Here is a 26748-nt window from a genome sequence, read left to right as displayed (position 1 = left end):
GGTCCACATCGTCAAGAGATGGGAATCAATCAATCAATCTATCTATCTATCGTATTTATTGAGCATTTGCTGTGGGCAGAGCACTGTACTGAATGCTTGGAAGAGTACAATATAATAGAATTGGTAGACGTGTTCCCTGCCCATAATGAGTTTACAGTCTAGAGAGGGAGACAGACATTAATAATGGTAATAATAATTATGGTGTTTGTTAAGTGCTCACTATGTGGCAGACACTGTACTAAGTGCTGGGGTGGATACAATCAAACCAGGTTGGACACAGTCCCTGTTCCATGTGGGGCTCACAGTTTCAATCCCCATTTTACAGATGAGGTAACTGAGGCACAGAGAAGTGAAGTGCCTTGCCCAAGGTCACACAGCAGACAAGTGGCAGAGCTAGGATTAGAATCCATGACCTTCTGATTCCCAGGCCTGTGCTCCATCCACTACGTCATGCCCCTTGCTCTTTTTATAAATAAATAAACTATGGATATGTACATAAATGCTGTGGGGCTGCGGCAGGGGTGAATAAAGGGAGCAAATCCAAGTGCAAAGGCGATGCAGAAGGGAGTTGGAGAAGAGGAAATGAGGGCTTAGTCAGGGAAGGCCTCTTGGAGGAAATGTGCCTTCAAAAAGGCTTTGAAGGTGGGGAGAGTGATTGCCTGTCTGATATGAAGGAGGAGGGCGTTCCAGGCCAGAGGCAGGATGTGGGCAAGTGGTTGACATGTTAGATAGCCAAGATCGAGGTAGAGTGAGTAAGTTGGTATTAGAGGAGCGAAGTGTGTGGGCTGGATTGTAGAAGGAGAGCAGCGAGGTAAGGTAGGAGGGGGCAAGGCAATTGAATGCTTTAAAGCAGATGGAAAGGAGTTTCTGTTTGATGCAGAGGAATCGAAATCTCAGTAGTCCAGTCCCATCTCTGCCACCGCTGAATGGATCACCCTTCACTGTGCCTGTTTCTCCATATGTAAATAGGGGTGATCATGCCTGTTCTCCCCCACACACTTCACAGGGATGTTGTGAAGTTCAACAAGCTCATCACAGTGAAAACATTTGAAGCATGAAAAGTTGCCAAGGGAATATAACCTGCCCCATCCCCAATCAATCAATCCATCGATGGTATTTATTGAGTGCTTACTGTGTGCAGAGCAGTGTACTAAGTGCTTGGGACAGTACAGTATAACAGAGGAGATAGACATATTCCCTGCCCACAGGTTTACAGTCTAGAGTCTGCCAAAGGGACTAGAGCTAATGCTTACACTCTGTGATACCACATCGATCAATCAATGGTCTTTCTTGAGCACTGACTGGACACATTTTGCTGTCCATAGATCCTAAGCTAATTGTTTCCCCTTAGGTTTTTAATCATAAAACTGTAAATGATTTCAATCAATCTATTGATCGATGGTATTTACTGAGCACTTACTTTGTGCAGAGCACTATATTAAGCACTTGCGAGAACATAATAGAATTAAAAGACGTGATCCCTGCCCTGAAAGTAAATTACAGACAGGAGGAAGTAATAGATACATAAAGGATACATACATAAGTGCTGTGGGAATGTTATGAGTGTTCAAGTGCTTAGACGGAACAGAAGTACTGAAATGGTGGTAAGAGGGAATATAAAGTAGGGTGATAAAAAAAATAATCAAGGAAGACTCTCTGGAGGAGATATAATTTCAGAAGGGCCTTGAAGATGGGGAGAACAGTGGTGTGATGGATGTGAAGGGGAAGGGGGTTCCAAGCAGAAGAGCAGGCATGAGCAATAAAATTGTTCTTTAATATAAAAATGCCTATTACATTATGAACTTTGAAATTTATACTAACAACACGTATCCATTGATTGATGGAATCAATGGAAGCAGCACGGTCTAGTAGAAAGATCTTGGGCGTGGGAGTCAGAGGACCTGCGTTCTAATCCTGTGGGCAGGGAATATCACTGTTTTTTGTTGTGTTGTACTTTCCCAAGCATTTAGTACAGTGCTCTGCACACAGTAAGTACTCAATAAATATGATTGAATGAATGAAAAAAATCCCGACTCTGCAATTTGCCTGCTGGACAAGTCACTTAACTTCTTTGTGCTTCTGTTTCCTGCACTGTAAAAGGAGGATTCAATACCTCATCTCCCTCTTAATAATAATAATAATGTTGGTATTTGTTAAATGCTTACTATGTGCCAAGCACTGTTCTAAGCACTGGGGGAAATACAAGGTAAACATGTTGTCCCACGTGGGGCTCACAGTCTTCATCCCCATTTAACAGATGAGGTAACTTCATAGAGAAGTGAAGTGACTTGCCCAAAGTCACACAGCTGACAAGTGGCAGAGGCGGAATCAGAACCCACAATCTCTGACTCCCAAGCCCGAGCTCTTTCCATTAAGCCAAGTGTGAACCCTATGAGGGACAGGGACTGTGTTCAGCCTGCCAATCTTTAATCTTCCCCAGTGCTTAGAATAGTGTTTGTCACAGAGTAAGAGCCTAACAGGTATCATTTAAAAAACAAACAAACAAGCCCTCCTAAGGCACTGTCACTTCCCAGTCATCATGGGCACAGAAAGAAAGCTACTGCAAGGGGTCACTGTGTTGTGATGTGTTTGTAAAATTGTAGGGCATGGAAGCACTGCTGACCAATTTTACTCTCCAACCCTTGGATAGATGGAATTCAGAAAGGTTGATTTGCAATCCTGCATTTCCTCTTGCCTCCAAGACATTTCCACCATGGATGTCCCACCAGCATTTTCAGCTTAATATGTCTAAAACCTGAACTCATTTTCTTTCCCATATCCCCTCCTGCAATCAATCAAGGGTACTTATTGAGCACTTATTATGTGCACGAAGTGCTTGGGAGAGTACAACAGAGTTGGTAGGCATGGTCCCTGCCCATAAGGAGCATATAGTCTAGAGGCTAATGTTACGATAGAGCAACTCCACCTAACTTTTCCCACATGATCGACAACACCACCATCCTCCCTGTCTCTGAAACCCTTGACCTTGGTATTATCCCTAGCTCCTTGCTCTACTTTAATTCTTTACCCAGTCAGTTGTTAAATCCTGCCAATTCTTCCTCCACAACATTTGCCAGATCAGCTCTTTCCTTTCCAACCAACTGGCCATCACCAGGCACCACCTTGGTTCAGGCACTTGTCATATCCCAGCTTGATTCCTGGACCAGCCTCCTCACTGGTCTCCCCGCCTCTAGTCTCGCCTCTCTCCAGGCCACACCTCATTCTGTGCCCACATCGTTTTTCTAAAACCGCCTTCTGCAAATGCCTCTGGACTCCTCAGAATCCTCCAATGGTCATCTCTTCTTCTGCATATCTAGCAGAAACTCCTGACCATTGGCTTTAAGGCACTCCATCACTCCTTCCACTTAGGAGGTCTTTCCTGATTCTTCTTTCTTTCCCCCAAATCATTGCCTCCCAACTACCGTGTTTACTCCCCTGAGTGTCCCATGCTTGCAAAGCTTTTGTTACATTAAAACATGGGTTGGGCAACTATACAGGACACATAAGAATTAAGTGTCAATAAAAAAAGGAGGAGAACAAAGAGTAGAAAAAAGGAGGAAAAGAGGGGAGATGGAAGAGGAAAGAAAAAGGGTACTTGAGACAGCCTCCCTTAATTCTATTGAACTCCCTCCCTGCTGCACTGTCCCCTCTTCCTCCTCTCTGCCCTCCCCTCCCCTGGGGAATGCCCTTCTCAATGAAGGACTTCCCCCTCCCCCCTCCTCCCTCCCCTCCTCCTCTTCTTCTCTGACACATGCTGCTATCACTGCTTACAATTAAGGTGGTACAAAAAATAATCTCATATCTGCCTTAAAAAAGGAGGAGGGATTGATTGATTGGGCACATATCAACTCAACACTTTTGCAGCACTTCTACACTTAAATGATTACCACCACCAATAGTACTTCAGGACATATAAATTTATATACTCTACTATTTTTATACACACACACACACACACACACACACAGAGTTGATTTTGTATTCAAGGAATGGGCGCTGATGGTGAAAATCACCTAGCAGGGCATGTGTGGCTGAAAAAGCTAATGAAGGATCCATGGTCCCAGCTATATTGTGCGCTCACAAAGACCATCCCTTGTTATGGGATTATGTTTAACCTTTTCAGCACTGTTTTCTCTTTTGCCTCCTCGTGTCTCCTACTTCACATAGCTTTTGCTCAAGAAGAGCTGCTCCCTTCTTGAGGGCAGTGTGCCTTGCTGGTCTCTCGTCAACAACTGACTACCAGTATTCAGCATTGACTGAAGTTTTGCTCTAACGTATCTTTAAAATGCTTCCTCTGCCCTTCTTGCTTTCGGTTTCCCAGTTTCAATTCTCCACTCCGCAGTTCTTTGGGTCTCCTGCTGTCATTCATTCTCTTCACGAGCCCCGCCCAGCCTACGGTGAGCATAGCTACGATGGTAGGAGGCTGACTGTGCTCCAGAACTTGTCTGTGCTCTTTTCTTGCCATTTGATATGGAGTCTGGCCCATAAGCAATGCTGGTGGAAGTGCTCAAGGAACCGGATGTGGCGTCTGTGTGTGGTCCGGGCCTTGCAGCTGTAGAGAAGTTTGGACAGCACTACGGCTCTGGAGACCTTTAGTTTGGTCTAGAGCCGAATACCACGCTGCTGCCTCTCTCTTTGAAATCTCCCAAAGGATGTGCTGACCTTCTTGATTCAGTTTTCTATTTCCTGGTCTACCACTGTGTCAATGGTCGGTGTGCTGCCTAGGTAACAGAATTCTCTGATAACATTTAGCTCTATGTTGCCAATATACATTTTTGTTGTATGTATTAATCAATCAATCAATGGCATTTATTGGGCACTTACTATGTTCAGAACACTGTACTAAGCACTTGGGAGAGTACAACAGCATTAGTGGGCATGTTACCTTTCCTTAACAAGTCTGCAGTCTAGAGCTTACAGTGCAGAAGCAGCGTGGCTTAGTGGAAAGAACACAGGCTTGGGAGTCAGAGGTTATGGGTTCTAATCCTGATTCTGCCACTTATCAGCTGTGTGACTTTGGGCAAGTCACTTAATTTCTCTGTGCCTCAGTTACCTCATCTGTATAATGGAGATTAAGACTGTGAGCTCCACACGGAACATGGACTGTGTCCAATTTGATTAGCTTGTATCTTGTATTAGCTTCTAGCTTGTATCTTCCCCAGCACTTAGTGCAGTGCCTGGCACATAGTATGCACTTAACAAATCCCATGAAAAAAAAGAGTCTAATGTATGGCTTCCCTGGTACAGCTGACCCATCACTCATTGTCAGCCCGCAACACCTGCCTGATTTGGTGAAGTCGTTTATAATCATTGGCATGTTTTGGGTATGAGTCCCTAAGGTGCATACAGTAATTCTTGAATAACAGTTTCTAGGACTTTGAATAATGCACCAGAGTTTGTTGACATGGAAGAGTTTTCCAGAGGTGAGAAACTATATTTTAACATCTATATCCAAGTTTCTTGTTGCACATTCTAGCACGGCTGCACTGAATAAGTTGAACAAGATCAGGCCCACTACCCATGATGATGATGGCATTTGTTAAGCGCTTACTGTGTGCAAAGCACTGTTCTAAGCGCTGTACCCATCTCTGTTATAGTCTGTTGGCAGTGAGGAATGGCTCAAACAGTGGAAGCAGCAGGGTGTAGTGGATAGAGCACGGGCCTGGGAGTCAGAAAGTCTTGGGTTCTAATCCCAGCTCCACCACTTGTCTGCTGTGTGATCTTAGGCAAGTCACTTTACGTCTCTGTGCCTCAGTTACCTCATCTGTAAAATGGGGATTGAGACTGTGAGCCCCACATGGGACAGGGGCTATGTTCTACCCAATTTGCTTGTGTCTACCCCACTGCTTAGTTTAGTGCCTGGCACATAGTAAGCTCTTAACAAATAAAATTATTATTATTGCTATTATTATTATTATTATTATTAGGGCTTCCTTGGCTTCGGACCTGGCCAGCCATGCAGTCATGAAGCAGTCTTAGAGTCTCGATGAATTTTTCAGGACAGCAAGATTTGCTTAGAAATTTCCGGAGCCCAGAGCTACGGATATTGAATGCTTTGGTTAGAACTCTAAAAAAGGTATAATGGTCTTGGTACTGTTTCCTGCATTTTTCCTTTATCTGATGTACTGCAAAGATCACGGGAAACACTATGGCCTAGTGGAAAGAGCACAAACCTGGGAGTCAGAAGGCCTGGGTTCTAATCCCAGCTCTGCCAATTGCTTGCTGTGTGACCTTGGACAAGTCAGTTAACTTCTCTGTGCCTCAGTTCTCCTGCTTTCCCTCCACTTAGACAGTGAGCCTCATGCAGGACAGGGACTGTGTCTAATTGTAACTACCCCAGAGTTTAGAACAATGTTTGACATATAGTAAGAACTTAACAAATACCATAAAAAAAAAGATCAAGTCCATTGTACCATGTTATGGTCTGAAGCCACATTGTGATTCTGGGAGCACTTGGTCAATGACCTTATTTAGTAGCTGATCCAGGAGGACACTAGCTAGGGTTTTGCCCTCAATGGGAAATAACTGAGTACCCCAATAACTTCCTCAATCCAATCTTTTGCCTTTCTCCTTGAAGAGAGTGTTGATGGTGGCATCTTTGAGAGCCTGTGGAATTTCCTCTTGGATCCAGATGTTGAGAAGTTCGTCTGAGTGCGTAAGCTGGAGGTTCCCTCCATATTTGAAGATCTCAGCAGGTATGTTATCTGGTTCAGGTGTTTTTCCACTTTTCCTGGCTCTGACTGCTGCAATGACTTCTCCAATAGTTGGTCCAAGTGCCGTCTTCAAAAATAGGGAAGCCTCATCTTCACTGAAGTGTTCTTCCCATTTTTTCAGAATTCCCTCCTTGACTGTGATGAGACTGGAGCCATCTTCATGCTTCAGAACTACCATAATGGCATGTTCAGGGTCATCTTTCCAGATTAAGCCCCCTTTTCCTCAGCTCCCCCTCCCTTCTGCGTCACCTCAACTCACTCCCTTTGCTCTTCCCCGCCTTTCCCCGCCCCACAGCACTGCAGTGTAATTATTTATATTAATGTCTGCCTCCCCCTCTAGACTGCAAGCTCACTGTGGGCAGGGAACATGTCTACCAACTCTGTTATATTGTACTCTCTCATGTATATATGTGTATATCTGTAATTCTATGCATTTATATTGATGACTGTTTACTTGTTTTGATGTCTGTCTCCCCCCCCATCTAGACTGTAAGCCCGTTGTGGGCAGGGATTGTCTCTATTGCTGAATTGTACTTTCCAATTGTACTTTCTTAGTACAGTGCTCTGCACACAGTAAGAGCTCAATAAATACGATTGAATGAATTAATGAATGAATCTTTCCATAGCCATCTTTGCCTCATTTTTTCCTCTTAGCTGGACTTTTTTGTGCCTACCTCCCCTGCTAGAATGTATACTCCTTGAGGGCAACGATTGAATCTTCTCTGCTCTACTCTCCAAAGCACTTAGTACAGTATTCTGCACTCAGTGGGTGCTCAATAAATACTATTAAATGACTGGTTTGAGTATTTTCTGTGGTTGCCATCCACCCCTGCATCAAACAAAAACTACTCACCATTAGCTTTAAAGCACTTAATCACCTAGCCCCCTCCTACCTTTTACCTCCCTGCTGTCTTACTACAGCCCAGCCCACACACTTCACTCATCTAGTGCCGACCTGCTCGGATCCCGTCTATTTCGCCACCGACCTTTCACCCACATCCTGCCTCCGGCCTGTAATGCCCTCCCTCTTCATATCCGACAGATGATCACCCTCCCCACCTTCAGAGCTTTATTGAAGGCACATCTCCTCCAAGACGCCTTCCCTGATTAAGTCCTCATTTCCTCTTCTCCCTCTCCCTTCTGTGTCACCCTTGTGCTTGTAGTTGCCCCCTTAATTCACCCCTCTTTCAACCCCACAGCACTTATGCACATATCTGTATAAGAGCTTACTATGTGCAAAGCACTGTTCTAAGTGCTAAGGAGGATACAGGGTGATTAGGTTGTCCCATGTGGGGCTCACAGTCTTAATCCCCATTTTACAGATGAGGTAACTGAGGCACAGAGAAGTGACTTGCCCAAAGTCACACAGCTGACACTTGGCAGAGCCGGGGTTTGAACCCATGACCTCTGGCTTCCAAGCCCGTGCTCTTTTCACTGAGCCACGCTGTTTCTCTAATACATTTATTTATATTAGTCTCTGCCTCCCCCTCTAGACTGTAAGCTCATTGTGGTCAGGGAACATGTCTACCAACTCTGTTATATTGTACTCTTCCATACAGTGCACGCGGTAAGTGCTCAATAAATACAACTGATTGATTGATTGATAGAGGGAGAGGCAGAATTAAAAGAAATTACCGATGTGATGATGAAGACGTGATGCCATGAGGGTGCATCGAATATTTGGTTTTGGGGTCCTTCTTTTCCCAGTAACATCTCTAATGTACAACAGTGCGTTTTACACTCTTCCAGTCTGTGAACCCCTTCTGTAGGGTGAAAAAGCCTCACAGATCTCCCTACTCCAATCCTCTCACTTTCCATTGCAAACTCTCTCTTCTCTTCCCTTCCTTCTTGGCTTCCCCCTCCCTTTCCACACTGAGAGCCTGACTTCATTTCACGTTCCAATATTGGCACCAACTCACCCTAACCCAAGAGGAGAGGCTGGTTTGGTCTCTGGTAAATGGCATTGGCCACTCTTGGAGTAACCACACATCATAAAGCAAACCAATCCGCACACCAGAAGTGGCATTTGAGAAAGGCTCACTTCTGGAAAGGAAGGAACAATCTTGACCTTTGTCACGTGAGGATGGTACTCTCCTGTTGTTGGGTAGGGACCGTCTCTATGTGTTGCCAATTTGTACTTCCCAAGCGCTTAGAACAGTGCTCTGCACACAGTAAGCGCTCAATAAATATGATTGAATGAATGAACGAATGAATGAATGAATACTCTGCACACAGAAAGTGCTCAATAGCCACTTAACTTCTCTGTGCCTCAGTTACCTCATCTGTAAAATGGGGATTAAGACTGTGAGCCCCACATGGGCCAACTTGATTACCTTGTATCTACCCCAGCATTTAGAACAGTGCTTGGCACATAGTAAATACCATAATTATTATTAAATACCATTGATTAAGTCAAACTCTCTCGTCCCCACCTCCTGCCAGGGTCAGAAGTGTGACTCCATGCCACCCTCAGCTTGGCCTCTGGAGTCTTCCAGCCCTGTGGTCAGCTAGAAACCATCCACACTCACTTCTTTCATTAGGAATCTTGCTGCAAAAGCAATCTGGGCAGTGTTTCTCCCAGACTCTGTCAGAAACTCAATGTGAACTCAGTGTGTATGTGTGTCTGGGTGCAATGTGTGTGTCCATATTTGTGGTTGTGTGTGAAGTATGTCTGCATGTGCATGCAATATGTTTGGTTACAACGTGTGTGTGCATACATAGGGTTGTGTTTCTGGAGTGTAAGCATGGAGTCTCTGATGCATGCAGTGCACGTGGTTGTAGGCCAAGAGTGTGTAAAAAAGAACGTAAGATGCACAAGGGGTGTGTAAAATGTGGTTTGGACAATAGTTGTGTCCCTGTATGTAAGTGTGTATGTGCATGTGGCATGTACCATGATTTGTTTGGTCCCAGTCCCTGTCCCTGATCTTTGCAGGTCCAGGGGCATAGCTCATTCTTGATTCTCCAGTAGAAACTGCTTATTTTCTCCCGAGAGTTGGGTGGAAATCCTAACTGATACCAGCTTGGCAGAAGGAGGGGAGGCTGCCAACATGAGCCCATCTTAGTTTAGGAACCCCAGGCATGTTATCCACACTCACCAACCCCGGTCAAGTAGAGCAGGGTCAGTAGTCATGGAGCTGCAGAAGGGGAAATGTCCCAGGATCCAGAGCCATCAGGGAACAGGGGACAAGGGGAGCAGATGCAGGATCTTGAAGCTTGAAGGAATCCTTCCCCAGCCTAAGCAGGAGAAGACTCCTCCTCTCTCCTCCTCAGCAGAGTGGAGAGCTGCTTTGGACCCCTGAACTCTGGTTCCAGCCATCTGGCCAATTCCCTGGAGTCTCCCAGGAGTAACTGAGCTGCGGGTCACTGAGGCAAGGCACCCGGGCTGAGGGGACCCAGGGAGGGAGAGATGGGAAGACTGAGCTAGGAATTCCACCTGGTCCTCTAGACTGTAAGCTTGGTGTGGGCAGGAAATGTATCTGTTTGTTTTTATGTTGTACTCTTCCAAACGCTTAATACAGGGTTCTGCACAAAATAAGCACTCAATAAATACGACGGAATGAATTCAATCATTCAATGATTGAATGAATGAATGGACTTCCTCGCCCAGGCAGGAGAAGCAGAGACTAACGTGAGGGATAAGGCGGGAGCCAAAAGGGGTAGCCCAGGTCTCCTCTGTCCTTGTTGAACTGGGTCCAGGAAGGGAGGTCTCCCCGAGTCCACTCCAGGCTTTGGGGTCACACGTGCTTCCCCCTCCCCCACCCCTGCCAGTCACTCACAATCCTGCTCTATCCCGGACTGAGGTTTTCCTGCCCTCTGCTCTCCCACAAGTGCCCAGGCCCTACCCACTGGCATCAGAGCTCTTCTCTATGCCAGCCCAGGTCACTGGGGAGGGTGGGGAAGCCTAGGGGGTGTAGCAAGCTTGGGAGGGTGAGGAGGGTTGGGATTGAGGAGGTTGGGGGAGACACAGATGCAGCTTTCTGCTGGGAGGGATCATTTACCGGAAAATCACCGTGTAATCCACTGCTGCTCAGGGCTGTGGGGAGTGGGCTCACATTGCAGATTGATTTGGTGCTTTTTCCTCCCAGTCTCCAGCTTGGATCTGGGGCCCAGGGCCACACACACACATGCACACACACACCTATACACACACACTCACATGCACATTTTCCTCAGTGTTTTAAAATGCCCATCTCCACTAACTGACTGGCAGGGGTGAAGGATTTGGGAAGAGTGCGGGAGGTGCAGGTAAGATCGCCCTCCCCCTCCCCCCCCCAGCCCACCACTAGAGCAGGAGAGATGGTTTTCCGAGATCCAATCTTTCAGCTCAAATGGGGACTCCCTACTCTGGCCTCAGCCCCAATACCTCCCTCCTCCCTCTGGTCTTGCTTCCCCTAGAATATCACAACCCATCTTGGATCTGGGCTCTGGGAGTGGGCTTCTCCCCCCAGGGGAGTGAGAGCCAAACAGCTCCAGGCTGGGTCCCGGGGCTGGGGGCTGAGTTCTACCACACCCACCCCAAAGGCCAGAAAATGGATTTTTGCTCCAGAGAGTTCAAAGTTCCGCCAGGGAGCCGTAGCTCGCGTTGGAGGAGCTGGGCCACAGCAATGAGACATCTCACATTATTTCACTTCCTGAGCAGACTGGGACCTGAGAGCAAGCACGAGTGTCCAGAGGTGGCTTTGGGGGAATAGAGGATTCCCCTAATGCAGAAGTGACCCCCCTCCCTTTCCTCCATGCTCATCCCCCACTGCAGGGAGGCCTCCCACACACATGGCCTTGTGGACAGAGCCCGGACCTGGGAGTCAGAAGGACCTGGGTTCTGATCCTGACTGCGCCACATGTCTGCTGTGAGACCTTGGGCAAGTCACTTGACTTCTTTGTCCCTCATCTGTAAAATGGAGATTAAGGCTGTGAACCCCATGTGGGACTGGGACTGTGTCCAACCTGATTAGCATGTATCCACCCCAGTGCTTAGAACAGTGCCTGACACATGGTAAGTGCTTAACAAATACCATTGTTATTATTACTATTATGGAACATAACTGAGCCAAAGCGACCTTTCCCTTTGAGCCAATCTGGTTCGGGTGATGTCCTAGGCAGTGGGTACTCCCTGCCACCAAGCTACCCTATCCCCAACATAAGTGCCAGACCAGCACCTGATTTTCTCCCACGTCCAGGGTAGCAGTGAGCGGGATATATTCAGTGGGCATTGGGGCCAAGGAGATGAGCCACCCCTACCTGGACAGAAGCGAAAGGGGTTTGGGGCAGGGGGCTGAGTTGCTGAGAGTATCTTCATCTGGTTGCTGCCTCTGTGTCGGAGCCTCTGACTCACCACGGAGGTTCCTCCCTCCTCCCTCCTCCTGTCTCTCCCTGGCTGCTGGCATAGGCCAGATGGCGAGGGCTGGGGAGAGAAGACGGGGGCGGGAGAGGATGGGGGTGGCTCTGGCTCAGCCCCCAGGTCTGCTGAGCTTGCTCCCCCCACCCCGGTTGTGGCTCCCCTTGGGGGGCTCTCCGGAGGTACTGAAGAGGGGCCAGGCTGGCGTCAGCAGGACAGGGTGTCCTGTCTAGAGCCCTGGGGGAGGAGGAAGTGAGAGGAAGAGAAAGTGAGAAAGGAGAAGGTCAGGGTGTGGGCTGGGGCCTGCTGCAGCCCAGAGCCTAAGAGAGAGGGAGCCAAGAGAACCCACAGAATTTGGGGGTCACAAAGGGAAGCTAATCGGAGACTTTTTCTGGCAGCAGCCAGCGGTGGACTCCGGAGACACAGAAAGACTATTTGCTGCTGATCCCTCCCTCTGCCGGCCTGGCCGCAGGGCACCAGAATCCAGCCCTGAGGGAGGAATGCAGGATTCTGAGTGCAGCCATGGGGGCCCAATAAAGACAGTCTGCTGCATCACCAATGGCGGTGGGGGGCGGAAGGGCGGGAAAGGGGAGCAAAGACAGGACCAACTGACTCAGACTGGGACAGAGCTAGGCCAGGAGTCACCCAGGCAGCTTGCCAACAACATTGTCGGGAATAAAGTCCCCAGGCCCCAGACCATTGCCAGCCTTCTGGCTTTGGACTCTCCTGCTCCCCAAGAGTCATCTAGTTGGGGGTAGAGAGGAGCTCAGGGCCAAGTGCTTCCGTGGGAGAGGGAGGAGTGGAAGTTGGGGTTCCCTGGGCAGGATGGGCTCCATCTCCTCCTCCTCCCCTCCCGCTCCCCCCGCCCCCGCAACCCCATGACCTGGTCTCTGTAGAGGGGATCTCCCTGCCTGGCTGTGGGCCAGTGGCCAACAGGAGCATTGCTGGAGAATGGGAGCCTGGTACAGAGCGAGGAACCCCTGCCGCACACTGTAGCCCCGCACCCAGCCCAGCACCGGGAAGCCTCCGCTCCAGTGACCCAGAACCAGCCCGCCCCATTGCCATGACAACTCCCCAATCACACAGACGCGCTTCACATTCCCAGCCTGGCGCCACAACACCCACCACCCACTGCTGCCACGGCCTTTGTTGGGAACTGGGAGAGTGGAAGAAGGGTGGGGGAAAGAAGGACAGGGGGACACAAGAGATCCTGGGGGAGGATGTTTTCCAAAAATGTCCATGGGAGGTAGCCGTTTCCTGCTGACCGAGCCTTCACCACTCCCCCGCCGCCCCCACCAGCAGAGTCGCAGGATAACCGGAGGTTGGCCGAGATGGGCATGATGCCACTTTAGAGCAGGGAGGGGCACGCCTGTCCCCTCTCAGTCCCCTCCCCCACACCGGGAAGGGTCACAAAAACATCCTATAAAATCCTGGGAAGGAAATGCTGGAGGTCTTTGTCCTAGCCCCAGTCCAGACAGGTAAGTCTGTCTTCATGAGCTTCTCACACTCGTGTGTAAGCTTCACTATCAATAGTGTTATTATTATTATTATCATTATAGCATTTGTTAAATGCTTACTATGTGTCAAGCACTAAGAAGCAGCATGGCCTAGTGGATAAAGCCCGGGCTTGGGAGTCAGAAGAACCTGGATTCTAATTCCGAATCAACTGCTTGTCTGCTGTGTGAACCTGGGCAAGTCACTTAAGCAGCATGGGCTAGTGGAAAGAGCACGGGCCTGGTAGTCATAGGTTGTGGGTTCTAATCCTGCCTCGGCCACATGTCTGCTGTATGACCTTGGGCAAGTCACTTAACTTCTCTGTGCCTCAGTTACCTGAGAGCCCCATGTGGGAAAAGGACTACATCCAGCCTGATTGCCTTGTATCTACCCCAGAGCTTAGAACAGTACTTGACACATAGTAAGTGCTTAACAAATACCACAATTACTATTATTTAACTTCTCTGTGCCTCAGTTCCCTCACCTGTAAAATGGGATTAAGACTGGGAGCCCAATATGGGACATGGACTGTGTCCAACCTGATTAGTTTGTATCTACCCCAGTGCTTAGTAGAGTGCCTGGCACATTGTAAGCGCTTAACAAACCCAGAGCTTAGAAGAGTGGTTTAATAATAATAATAATAATGATGGTATTTGTTAAGCGCTTAACTATGTGCAAAGCACTGTTCTAAGCACTGGGGGGATACAAGGTGATCAGGTTGTCCCACGTGGGGCTCACAGTCTTAATCCCCACTTTACAGATGAGGGAACTAAGGCACAGAGAAGTTAAGTGACTTGCCCAAAGTCACACAGCTGACAATTGGCGGAGCCAGGACTTGAACCCATGACTTTGCACATGGTAAGCGCTTAACAAATGCCATCATTATTATTAAATACCATAAAAACAAACAAAAAAACGCTTTTCTTCTGACAGTCCCAACTCTTCAATCTTTTCTTATCTTTTTATCCTTTCATCCTTTCCTCTGCTCTTTCCTGGAGCCCATCTACATCCCTCTTAATGCAGAACCTTGAACAGTACAAGATACTGTCCCATCCACCCAACCCCACCCCCCACCAAAAGGTCCTGAGTAATTACATTTTCTTATCTTGGGTCCTCACTGATTCCCCTGGGCAGTAGTGGGTAAAAAATTCTCTCTGAGGCCTTTCCCCAGGTACAGGAGCTGTGCTGACCTCTCTGGGCAGGGCGAGAGGCATAATACCTTTTGGAGGTGGCACAGGGCGGAAAAATCTTAGGACTAGGCAGGGGCCAAGGTGGGGGAGATGGGTGGGGGACAATGCTTAAGAGTCTGTCCATATCTGGTCCAACTATCTTGACTGTAACATTATGTTTAGCACAGTGTTTTGGCACATAGTAAGTGCTCACCAATGACCTCCTTCTTGTCAAATAGATAGTAGGATAGTAGGATAGAGCTCCTACTCTATCCTGATCCTTTTCGACCTCTCAGCTGCCTTCGACACTGTGGATCACCCCTTTCTCCCCAATGTGCTATCCAACCTTGGCTTCACAGACTCCTTCCTCTCCTGGTTCTCCTCTTATTCATTCATTCATTCATTCAATCGTATTTATTGAGTGCTTACTGTGTGCAGAGCACTGTACTAAGCGCTTAGCACTGTACACTGTACTTATCTCTCTGGCCGCTCATTCTCAGTCACCTTTGCGGGCTCCTCCTCCCCTTCCCATCCCCTTGCTGTAGGGGTTCCTCAAGGGTCAGTTCTTGGTCCCCTTCTGTTCTCTATCTACACTCACTCCCTTGGTGAACTCATTTGCTCTCACGGCTTCAACTATCATCACTACGCTGATGACACCCAAATCTACATCCCCGCCCCTGCTCTCTCTCCCTCCCTCCAGGCTCGTATCTCCTCCTGCCTTCAGGACATCTCCATCTGGACGTCTGCCCGCCATCTAAAACTCAATATGTCCAAGACTGAACTCCTTATCTTCCCTCCCAAACCCTGCCCTCTCCCTGACTTTCCCGTCACTGTAGACGGCACTACCATCCTTCCCGTCTCACAAGCCCACGAACTTGGTGTCACCCTCGACTCCGCTCTCTCATCCGACCCACACACCCAATCCATCACCAAAACTGGTCGGTCTCACCTCCACAACATCTCCAAGGTCCACCCTTTCCTCTCCATCCAAACCGCTACCTTGCTGGTTCAATCTCTCATCCTATCCCAACTGGATTACTGCATCAACCTCCTCTCTGATCTCCCATCCTCCTGTCTCTCCACTTCAGCCTATACTTCACTCGGCTGCCTGGATTATCTTTGTACAGAAATGCCCTGGGCATGTTACTCCTCTCCTCAAAAATCTCCAGTGGCTGACTGTCAACCTATGAATCAAGCAAAAACTCCTCACTCTCGGCTTCAAGGGTCTCCATCACCTCGCCCCTTCCTACCTCACCTCCCTTCTCTCCTTCTACAGCCCAGCCCGCACCCTCCGTTCCTCTGCCGCTAACCTCCTCACTGTGCCTCATTCCCACCTGTCCCGCCATCGACCCCTGGCCCACATCCTTCCCCTGGCCTGGAATTCCCTCCCTCCACACATCCGCCAAGCTAGCTCTCTTCCTCCCTTCAAAGCCCTACTGAGAGCTCACCTCCTCCAGGAGGCCTTTCCAGACTGAGCCTTCTTTCCTCTCCTCCTCCCCATCCCCCCCACCCTACCTCCTTCCCCTCCCCACAGCACTTGTATATATGTGTACAGATTTATTACTCTACTTATTTTACTTGTACATATTTGCTATTCTATTTATTTTGTTAATGATGTGCATATAGCTATAATTCTATTTGTTCTGACGATTTTGACAACTGTCTACATGTTTTGTTTTGTTGTCCGTCTCCCGCTTCTAGATTGTGAGCCCGTTATTGGGTAGGGACCATCTCTATATGTTGCCGACTTGTACTTCCCAAACACTTAGTACAGTGATCTGCACACAGTAAGTGCTCGATAAATACGATTGAATGAATGAATGAATGAGTGGTAAATACCATAAGCAACCAACCAAGGGTGTTTAAGGCCCCCAGGCAGGAGCATCCAAGCTGTTTCCAGCCCCAAGTACCCAGCAGCCACCTGGTCGAGCCTCAGCCCCTTGAGTAGTCAGACACATACAGAAGCCACAAACCCTGGGTCAAGGATCTGTTATAAAGATTTATTTCTATCCCCTCCCCCCACTTCCATGCTCTTCTCTTCTCTCTCTTCCCTACTTCCACCCCCAAAACTGGGTCATTGCTGTCAGGGCCCAGGTAGGAGCCAGAATCTGTGCCCCTCCCCACCCTAGGCTTCACTGTACCCCAGAGACACCCTTCCATCCTGGGGCAGGAGCTTTAAAGACAGAGAAATCCGTCTGCCCCACATACTGGCTTGCTCCTCTATTCCTGCGGCTAAGCCCCCTGGCTGGGAGAGCTGGGGCGGGGGGCACCATAGGGCAGATGAGGAGCAGGAAGAGATCCAGTCTGGGCCATGAGGCCAGGGAGGTGGGAAATGGGGATCACACATTAGAAAACAATAAATGAATCTGTACAAGGAGGGTGGGAAGAGGAACGGAAGGCATGAACATGAACCAGGAAATAGGCATCTCCCCCGCAGCTTCCTCTTTGCTCCAGGAAAGGTCCCTGAGGACAGCAAGCAGAGCCCAGAGGCGACTGAGGCATAAGCCCTTGCTGAAGGCATGGCTCAACCTCATCATCAATAGCATCCACATAGTGCCCACCTGGTAAAGGGCACTGGGTCTACCAGGTATGTCTTTCATTTTGCTCTTAACCGTGGTAACTTGCCAGTTTGTATTTACCATCTCCTTGAAGGCAGGGACCATGTCTTTTCCTTCTTCCATATGTTCCCCAAGCACCTAGAACAGCACTCAGGCTCCAGTTAGCCTCACTCACCACTGGTGACACTGATACTGATACCAAGCACTTAGCACTGTGCTACATGCTTATGGGGTAGGGAGACCAGGGACCAGTGACTTTGTTGGGGGCATTGGGGAAAGTTGGATGGGGAAAAGAGAGGAAAGGGGCAGGGGTCTGCTGTCAGGAGGAGAGGAAGAGGCTCAGAGCCTGGAGGATGGCTTTAGGCAAGAGGATGAAATAACAGAAACCAAAGATGGCTTAGGAGGGTGTCTGGGGCCAGCACACAAAAGAATCATCTCCCCTCTGGCTCCCTGCCTTGAACCTGTCCCGGAGGGGGTCCCTAGGGAGCTGAGACAAAGCTGAGGGGTGGAGAGGAAGGAGACTTGGGGCTGTACCAGGTGGAGTCAGACCCTGGGGCACCACAGTAAGGTGCTCGCTCCAGGGGGTGAGGGGTAGAAGGGCTGGGTTACTATCTCCCCTATCTGTAAATGATTTTAATGTCTATCTCCCCCATAGACCATAAGCTCCTTGTGGGCAGGGATCGTGTCAACCAACTCTGTTGTACTGTACTCTCTCAAGCGCTTAGTCCAGTACTCTGCACACAGTAAGCGCTCAATAAATCCCGCTGATTGACTGAAAGAGAATACCAGACATCTCTTGAGGGGGGTGGGGGGGAGAAGAGTGAAAGGAGCTTTGGCCCCAATCACAGTCACCAAGGACTCCTCCCCAGAAGACTCCCCCTTTGCCCTACCTCCTGGGACCTGAGGCAGACCCACCTGCCTGAAAGGTTTGCCCAGAGGACCGGGACAGGAGCTTTCCCCCAGCCCCCCAGGCCAGGCCAATCTGGGTGGGGAGCGCCCCCGCCCCCCCCCCCCCCCCCGGCCTACAGAGCCGTCCGGTCCAATTCCACCTTGAGTGGCAGTGGGCCAGCCTCAGGGTCAGACTCAGCAGGGCAAATGGCAACGGCCAGCACAGGGGGCAACGCCAGGGGGTCCTCCGGCTTCTCCAGGTAGTCCTTGTCCCCAGGGATGCTCAGGGGCTGTGGAGATGAGAGGAAAGAGACCAGGAGGGATGAGGAGTTTGGAGAAAGAGAAGCCCTAGAGGGGAGATGTGATAGTGTAGGGGGTTCCTGGACCTCACCTAGCATCCACAGGCGAAGATCCCCACCCACCTTCAACAGGCTCCTCAGCCCAGGGGCTGGGCCTGAGCCCAATTCAGGCTCATGGAGCTCTTCCTTCTCTCATCTCCACCCGCAATATGGGGGGTGGGGGCGGCCCTGGGCAGGCTCTAGCCCTCCCCCAACCCTCCCATGGCCCCCAGGATTCCCCGCACCTGGGTCCTGATGTGCTGGTCAGGAGCAGTCACCAGACTAGCACAGCTTAGCCACAGCATCACCAGCACGGAGAAGAAGAGACAGGCAGCCAGGATCCAGCGGGGCAGCCCTGAGCGCCTGCTCTCCCCGCCCCACCCCCGCAGGAGAGAATGCTCAGCAGGGAGGGGAAGGGTGATGGGGCCCAGCCCCCTGTCTTGCCACATGCTCTCCAGGCTCCCTTCTCCATCCCCCACTGCCCCTCCTTTCTGGACCACCCTCCTTTATCTCCCCCTCCCCCCCCCCCGCCGCCCCCCCGGCCAGGCTTCTCACTGCTCCCCCACTAGACCCAGCCGCTGCCCCAACCTCTGAGCTTTACACCCACTTGGACATGCAGCCCAGGAAGTCATGTTCTGGCTGAGGAGGTTCCGAAATTTGCAGTCTGGCCTTGCCCTTAGCCTCCTTCCCTGCAGGCTTCTCCAGCTTCTCCCCTGGGTCTGGGAGGGGAAAAAGAAGAGTCCTTCACCTCTCCATGCCTCTTCAGCTCTCTCTCCTCTCTGTCCCAACCCACTGCAAAGGGGAGAGGAGGAATTGCTCTCAGGGAGAACCAAGCTTAGAACTCAAAGCGGTGGGATATGGAACACCGAGTCATACGTCTTGAACTCAGTATGTGTAGCAAAAAGCCGAAGAATCTGGAGGGGAATGCATTTTAGATCCAAACTGGAGTATAGGTGCCTGAACCAAGAGTAAAGAGCGCATTTTAGTTGGTGGTGCTCTCCCCCCCCACCGCCCCCGCCCCCTCCCCCCATGCTGGGGGCAGGGGAGAAATTTGTATAAGGGCTCCAAATTTTCCCAATCTCCTTACCTGAGTGGGAATCCAGGATGTCTGGACCAGAGCCTAGCCAAACTGCCTCCATTTGCTTTGGCTGGGGCGTCTTGAGCATGAGGGACTCCATCACAGGCTGTGACTGCCACAGGACAAACAAACGAGAAGTGCCCATCAAGGAGAGTATTAGGGACCAACTCAAGCCTGAGCAAGGCATCTCCTCCTCTGAAACTTACACGCAAGCACCGCTAGCATTTCTGAGCCATCTCTTTCTCCTTGTGCCCAGAGTTGGCAGGTTTGGGTCAATGCCAAAGCTTCTGAGCATTGCTGCATGCCTCAAAACATCCTCTGCCTGGGACTCTAGCCCTCACCTGGAACACCACCACCTTCCCATCATCAGCCTGTAGGTAGTAAGTCCAGGTGGAGGAGATGAAACTCTGAGCCGAGCTGACCAGGTCACTGCAGAGGTTGGAGATCAGGTCCAGAACAGAGAGGGCAGCAGGTGGAGGCTCTGGGATCTGCTGCCCCCACCCCCCGACCAAAGACAGGAGACAACCTCAGTCAGAATATAATGGGGATCCCAGGCTGTTTCACCAAGGGGGTGACACTCCAAGGTTGGCAGATCCCTCGGGCTAATGGCTCCGGGGTCTTGGAAACAGATTCCCTGGAGAAAGGCTAGGCTGGGGTGAGGAGGGATGGGTGCAGTTAGGGGGTCAGGATGACTGATTCTACTTCCAGGTCTTGGGAACATAGCTGGCCCTCCTCCTAAGCAACATCCCCTCCCTCCCCGCCCCCGTTTCTTCCCACCCGGGAACCCCCAGGGGCGCAGAGGGGAGAAGAGGCCTGAGCACCTTTTCCTCCTGACTTTCCACCTCTGGCATCTGCCTCCAGCATCCTTCTACGCAGGCCAGTTGCTCCTCTGCCTGGCCATAGGCCTCCAAGCAAGCTACAGGGCGAGACGCCGGGACAGCTCAGAGGTGCCCTGGGTCTGCACGCTGCACTGGAAAGCTCCGGAGCTCGTGCAACCGATTCCCCCAACCCAGCTTCACGCTCCCCCAAGGCTCTAGTCCTCAACCATCCCCTGCGAGCCGTCCCTTTCCTCCGCAGTTTCTCCCTCCTCCCAGCCGGGGCGGAGAGAGGCAGGCAGGGGAATGCCCATTCGTGGCCCCGTTGTGCCGGCGGTCCCCGAGCTCCCCTCCCTCCTCCGGTCACCTGCTTCACACTCGGCCCGGGTGGCGTTGGGCTCGACGCTGGCGGCCACGAAACGACAGATGGAGAAGAGGCGGCAGCCGCGGGAGCAGGCGCTCAGCACCGCGGCCTGGGGACGGCGAGAAGGGCGCTCAGCCCGCGTGCGGGGAGTCCCAATTGAGCTCCGCCGACCGTGGGCGCCCACGCGCTCAGCCCGGGGTGCTCGACCGAGGCCGGGAGCAGGCTCCACCCCTTGGGCCCGGGTCGGTCTCACGGACCCGTTTGTTTTCTGCCCCAAACCACGGAACGCTCCAAACCGCAGGGGAGCTCCGAGGAGGGGCAGGGGGCTGGCACTGAGAGGGCAGCTGCGGGGGAGCGGGGAAGGGAGGGAGGCGACGGTGCGGGCGCCAGCTCTGCAGGTGCAGATGCCGGTGGCGATCGGTGGGGTCCGGCTCACAGTGCCCGGTGGCGTTAACGAGTGGGGGGCGGGTGGAGCTTGGAGGCGGGGAGAAGCAGGCTGCGGAGGCTGCAGGGAGATAGAGGACAGAGGCCTCTCCGGCCCCGGGGCCCTGCGGCCGGGGCAAGATCGCCCTCCTTCCCCCACCCGACCTCTCTCACCTGCGCAGCACCCCGGCGCTGGGCGAGACTCCGGCACTGGTCTTGGCAGGAGCGGGTGTCGCCCAGCTGCGGGGCGAAAGGGTCCCAGGCGGCGTGGAATGCCAATCCCGGGGGCAGCAGCAGCAGCAGCAGCAGCAGCAGCGACTCCGCGCCGGCCATCGTGCTGGGGGGGGGGGCTGGGGAAGAAGGCGCAAGGCTCCCGGGCCCCGACGGCCGCCGCAGCCTGGCCAGAACCCGCAGAGAGGTGCGCGGGGGGTGGGGGTCGTGACGTCACAGGCACCGAGCAAGGGAGCCTGGGAGGGGGAGGGGGGGAGGAAAGAAGAAAGAGGGAGGGAGAGAGATGGAGAGGAGATAGAAGAAGGGAGGAAAGGGGGACGGGGGTGATGGGGGAGAATCGGGGAGGTGGATGTGGTGGGGAGAAAGGAAAGGGTAGAGCCGAGCTGATGGAGAAGTTCGTCAACCGCCTCCCCTCCCCCCAGGCTCGGGGCAAGGATATGGCCCTGGAGAACCCTCCCTCCATACCCCAAGCCTGGCCTGAACCCATCCCTGCCCGGGCCGGAGGTCATGAGCCCGGCAACTGATAGGAGGCGAGAAAGGGAGCCCATGGGTGCCCTTTCCTGGAGGCCAGAGCCGGCGCCCCGACGGTTTCTGTGCCGGGTGGCAGGGTCGGGGCCCAGTTGGCCAAGGGCACCGGAGTCATTCTGGGCGCGCCGGTGTCACCGCCAGGGCCTTCAGTGGCCGCTTTTGCCCTCCCGAGGTCAGAGAAGAGCGGGGGTGGGTGGGCGGCGAGCGGCCGGCGGGCTCCCCGCGGTAGAGCGGGAGGCAGAGGCGCACAGGAAAGGGGCCGGCGCAGAGCAGACGGGGCGGGGTCCCGGCGCGCCACCCCCCCTCCCCTCCCTCCTCCCAGCCTTTCATCTCCCCCCGGCCCCGTCCCCAGATGGCTTAATCAGCCGCGGCTGCGCCGAGCGCAGCTGGAATGTAACCTGCGCGGCCGCACATCTGGCTTTGGTCTCCTGTCTCGCCCCAGAGCGGCGGGTAGCGGGGCGCGGGAGCGGGCGGCCGCCGGGCTCATGGGAGCTCGGCCTCACCTGGGCTGAGGCCACCGCCTATATCCTCCTCGGCCGGAACCTTTGGAGCCACGGGAGCCCGGAGAGCGGCTCGTGGGGAGAAACCCCGTCCTCCGTCCCGTGCTCCTGCCCTTAGGTCTCCCCATTCCCCTCTTCGGCCCTAGAGTCGCATTTCCGGATGATTGGTGGCGGGATTCGGGGCGGGGGCCGTCAGGAGTCCGAGGTGTTTGCCTCAGTTGCCCCATCGGTTGAGGCCCCGGGCGGATTCGGGGCTGGGAAATGCTCGGAAATGCACAGGTGAATCTTAAAGTAGGGGAAGGGACTGGGATCCGAGATCCAGGCTTCCCAGGTGCACTTTCCTCCCGCCACCGCGGGAGATGGGGAAAGGGCTTGCGGAGCGGCGGGAGCACCGCGCGCCGTTTCGCGAAGATCAGAAGGAGCCGCTCCTCGCCCTGGGTTCCTCCAGTTCCCCCCACCTTCCTTTCCTCCAACGGTTGAATATCTGGGAACCGCGGGTGAGGGGGAGAAGAGGCCGGATCCTAGGCAGGGGTCGGGGGCTTGGAACACCCACTCTCTGGCCCCCAGCTCCCCCCCCCACCCCCGCCGCCCCCTCAGGGAGCTAGCCCAGGTGAGGGGGGCGGGAAGAGCGCGGCGCGGCCCCGGCTTCGGGTTTCAGGAAATCCGCCGACATTCCTCTGGGGCTTAGCGGGGAAAGTTCTTTCGGAGCCGCCCCCACCCCCCGGGGCGCCGCGCCCGCCCGGGGGCCCCATCTGCGCCAGGGTCTGGGAGAGGGTACCCCTTGGGGGGAGGCGGGGGCGCGGCTGGTCCTCTCCGCCGGGAGCCTAAGTGGGAACGAAAACCTCGGGGGGGCGGGGGTGAAGGGGAGCGGGAAGCAGTCTTTCCCCGCTGCCCCCGACGGCTCCATAGTCTGGGTGTTTAAGATCAACCAATCAATCGTGTTTATTGAGCGCTTACTGTGTGCAGAGCACTGTACTAAGCGCTTGGGAAGTCCAAGTTGGCAACATACAGAGACAGTCCCTACCCAACAGTGGGCTCACAGTCTAAAAGAGTGGGCTCACAGTCTAAAAGATAGCGGGGAGGCACTACCAGAAGGGCTCTCCCAACCTCTCCTCCCACCCCACCACCCGGCCACCCCCTCCTGAGCTTCCCCCGCCTCCCTCCTCTGGCCCCGTTCCAGCACTGCAGCCCCCAATCCTGCCTCCAGAGTCACAGTGAAGGGGATGGCCCCTCTCGGCCCCTTCACCGTAAATCAGCGTCCTGCCCGGGCAGCACGTGCTCAGTCGGCTCCCCGGGGCCCCCGGCGGGGCAGTAAGGCCGGGCCGTCCGGGAAAAACCTCGCCGCCTCCACCGCCCGCCCCCCCCCCCGAAACTGATGTCACCGGCCAGCTCGGCCAGCACCGGGATTCGGACAGGCTGCCCTTTGTCCGGAGCCCGCCCGCGCCCTGCCCTCTCTCACCCGGGTGAGCCTGGTTGCCCCCGGGGCAAGGGGTGGCTTGGTCCTCTCTCGCCACTTCCATTCAACCCCAGACGGGCGTGGCCCCCAGTGCCGGCTGGAAGCGAAACCCGCGGGGGAACTACGGGGATGAGTCACTTCTTGGGATCCTGGGGAAGAGGGGATGTGAAGACAATGCAGGCGAGGATGGAGGGTAGTTCTCTAGTACCTGCTTAACCAGAACGGTTTAAGTCTCTTACCCTCCCTCCGCCCCCCCTCAAAGTCCCATCTGACATATTCCTTCGCCTGGCCCGATCCCAGGGCACCTCCGTTTCTCTCCGAGGTTCCCCTAACCTCCCTCCTTCCCCCTTGTCAGTCCGGTGCCCATTCCCTTCCCCTTAGCTCCCAGGTCGCCCGGCCTCCCCCCCTACCCCCACCCTCGGGCTCAGCATTCAACGGGAACCGCTGAGCCGCCTAATCGCCGCCCTAATCCCATAATGGGAAGCTCCTCCGGGCTGCGGAGGCTCCTCCAGGGAGAGCTCCAAGTCCCTGCCCCACTCCCATCCTCTAGCCCGTCTGCACCTCTGGGATACTCGCCCTGGATTTCATGGCGGTGACCTCTCGGGTTCCTCCCCACACCCACTTCTATCCCCAATCTCTTCCTGCTCGTGACCCTGAGGAGCCGGGGCCTGAATTCCGCGCTGAGGTAAATTCCCGCCCCGGCCTGGGCTCGGCGGGGCAGATTTACGCTCCCAAGTGCGGTAGGGAGAAGGGGACAGGAAAGAAGAGAGAGTTATCTTCTCGCCTTGCGCGCTGCTCTTCAGGAGCGAGGGAAGGAAGGAGAGAGCGTCCCTCGACCAGGAAAGGGATTAGAAAGGGGAGGGGCCCAAGTAGCCCGCCTCTCTCCCCCCACCCCCCCTCCCAGCACCCTGACCCGAGGACAGCGCCAGCTCCTCATTCCTGGGCCTGGAGCCAGATGTGCCCTCTCCCCAAGGCTCACTGGAAAAGTAGAAAGTGGGGCAGGGAAGGAGGGAAAGAGGTGTCCCCTCCCCCAGCACATTCCCTGCCTTTCCAGGGTCCGAGGCCTCAAGTACTTGGGTCAATATTTGCTGGAGATTTCTTCCTCCGGGGAGCCGGGCCGCTTTAGCATTCCCGCGCCCAAGGAAAAGGAGGGGCTCAGGGAGGAAGGGGGTAAAGGGAACTGACTCTCGCCATGTGCTCGGGCTTCTAAGGCAGAAAAAGTCAAGACTCCCATTCCAGACTACTTTTGCCCGCAGAGCGACCTGGCGGGCAGGGGTGGGGGTGGGGGTCCCGAAAGGGGGAGCGAAAAGCTGGAACGGTGTTCTGGAGTCGAGGACATCGTCAAAAACTTAAAGTCCTTTTTCAAATAGGAAGGCAGTTGTCAAAAGGCAACGATCCGATCAAAAGGTAAAGGTCACCTACAAAGGGCCAAGGATGTCCTCAAAGGACAGAACCTGATGGTAAGGGTGCAGACTTAGGGGGCCCGTCTCCCCACAGGCCGATCCCGAAAATTACACCCCTGACCTGTTTGGGGGAGCCGAGAGTATCAGCTCCACCCTGCCCCGTTCAAAACCGAAAAAAAAAAAAGAAAAAGCCTGGTCCCGTCTCTAACGCTATGCCCTCTGCTCAGCAACGGGATCCAGGGTGCGGGACTGTAGGAGAAGGACACTCGCCTATTTTCATCCGACCATACCTGGTTTGGCCGGGAGGCAGGGGCGGGGAGAGATGATTCTCTCCGTTAGACATCGGGGAAAACTGAAACACAGGGCCCGAGAAGGAACACCCAAAGAATCAGCAGGACAGTAGGAATCCCGATCCCTTCCGCCTCTGCCTCTACTGCTGAGCTACTAGACCCCAACATTAACATTGGAGACGGAACCCGGGACCAAGCTCAGCCGGCTACTAGGTGGCTGGAGACAACTCAGCTCTTGACCTTTTGACCTCCCGATCTCCTGACCTTCCTCCCCCCACCTCTCCCGACACCGTGCTACCTCCACCGATCGCCCCCATCGCACACACACCCCGCCACACACACACACACACACACACACACACACACACACTTTTCACGGCAGCATCCCGCTTCCAGCTCCCTGCCTCTTCCCCCATCCCAACCCCGCAGGGCAGGGTGCCCGCCCAGGCACACGTCAGCGCTGCCGCCCGGGGACCGGCACGCCCAAGGCTCGACCACGCCTGGTCCTGGGCCCAAGGAAGAACGGAGTATAGGGAGAGGGGAGGGAGGGAAGAATTGGGGGTTGGGGAGAGAAGGCCCTCCGAGGACACCTGTAGAATCCAGGCCGGTGATACGGGGGAGGGACTCTTTCCATCTAGGGGTTCTGCGGTGGGGGATAGGGAAAAGTTGCCGAGTCCCCGGTAACCTTGCCAGCTTCCTGGAAGGGAACGTATAGGCGCGGTTGGGGGAAGTGAGGGCGCTTTTTTCTTTTCTCTTTTACCTCAACGAGACCTGCTATTCAGGGCTGCTGGAAGCGGCTAGATTCTCCCCCCAGAAATAATCGCATCTCTCCAGGCTGTCCCTCCCCGCGACCCCACACTCCTTTGGCTACTCTTGTTTCTCGGCGGGAGCCTTTCAGGTGAGGCAGGAGCCGGGGGTTAACTCCGGCCGGAACGGGGCAGAGACTCCGGCCAGGGGGACTGTAGTGTGGAGCAGCCACGTCAAACGAAGGGGAAAGAGTCGACTCCAAGAATATTTATGGGAAACAGTCCCGACGCCGCGGATTCCAACACTCCCGAGTTATTAATGGGAAGGAAACGGCGACCGTCCCGGGGAGGGGCGATGGGATCTTTTCTTTTTGGGGGGGAAGGGGCAGGGGTGGGGAAGAGGAGGGCGTGGTGGGGGC

The 26748-nt window shown here is 53.5% G+C and overlaps 1 protein-coding gene across 1 annotated transcript; it reads right to left on the bottom strand.

The window, feature by feature from the left end:
- Positions 1-18286: 18286 nt before the first annotated feature.
- On the bottom strand, positions 18287-21508 carry TMEM59L (transmembrane protein 59 like). The gene is made up of 8 exons (XM_038771804.1): positions 21350-21508; positions 20756-20861; positions 20395-20489; positions 19915-20064; positions 19583-19685; positions 19103-19214; positions 18741-18858; positions 18287-18447 (listed from the first exon to the last, which is right to left on the bottom strand). Exons 1-8 carry the CDS (start codon positions 21506-21508, stop codon positions 18292-18294), a joined length of 999 nt encoding a protein of 332 aa, XP_038627732.1. The 3' UTR covers positions 18287-18291.
- Positions 21509-26748: the final 5240 nt, after the last annotated feature.

The sequence above is a fragment of the Tachyglossus aculeatus genome, chromosome X1, assembly GCF_015852505.1.
Source record: "Tachyglossus aculeatus isolate mTacAcu1 chromosome X1, mTacAcu1.pri, whole genome shotgun sequence".
NCBI classification, from domain to species: Eukaryota; Metazoa; Chordata; class Mammalia; order Monotremata; family Tachyglossidae; genus Tachyglossus; species Tachyglossus aculeatus.
This window is presented reverse-complemented; position numbering and strand designations above follow the sequence as displayed.

What these genes read in the sequence shown, in the direction of transcription:
- TMEM59L (XM_038771804.1), bottom strand. Translation starts at nt 21,508, where the DNA reads ATGGCCGGCGCGGAGTCGCTGCTGCTGCTGCTGCTGCTGCTGCTGCCC. An exon ending in CCGGGCCGAGTGTGAAGCAG is followed by an intron (nt 20,490 to 20,755) that starts GTGACCGGAGGA and finishes CTCGCCCTGTAG; the next exon opens with CTTGCTTGGAGGCCTATGGC. An exon ending in TGGAAAGTCAGGAGGAAAAG is followed by an intron (nt 20,065 to 20,394) that starts GTGCTCAGGCCT and finishes GGGTGGGGGCAG; the next exon opens with CAGATCCCAGAGCCTCCACC.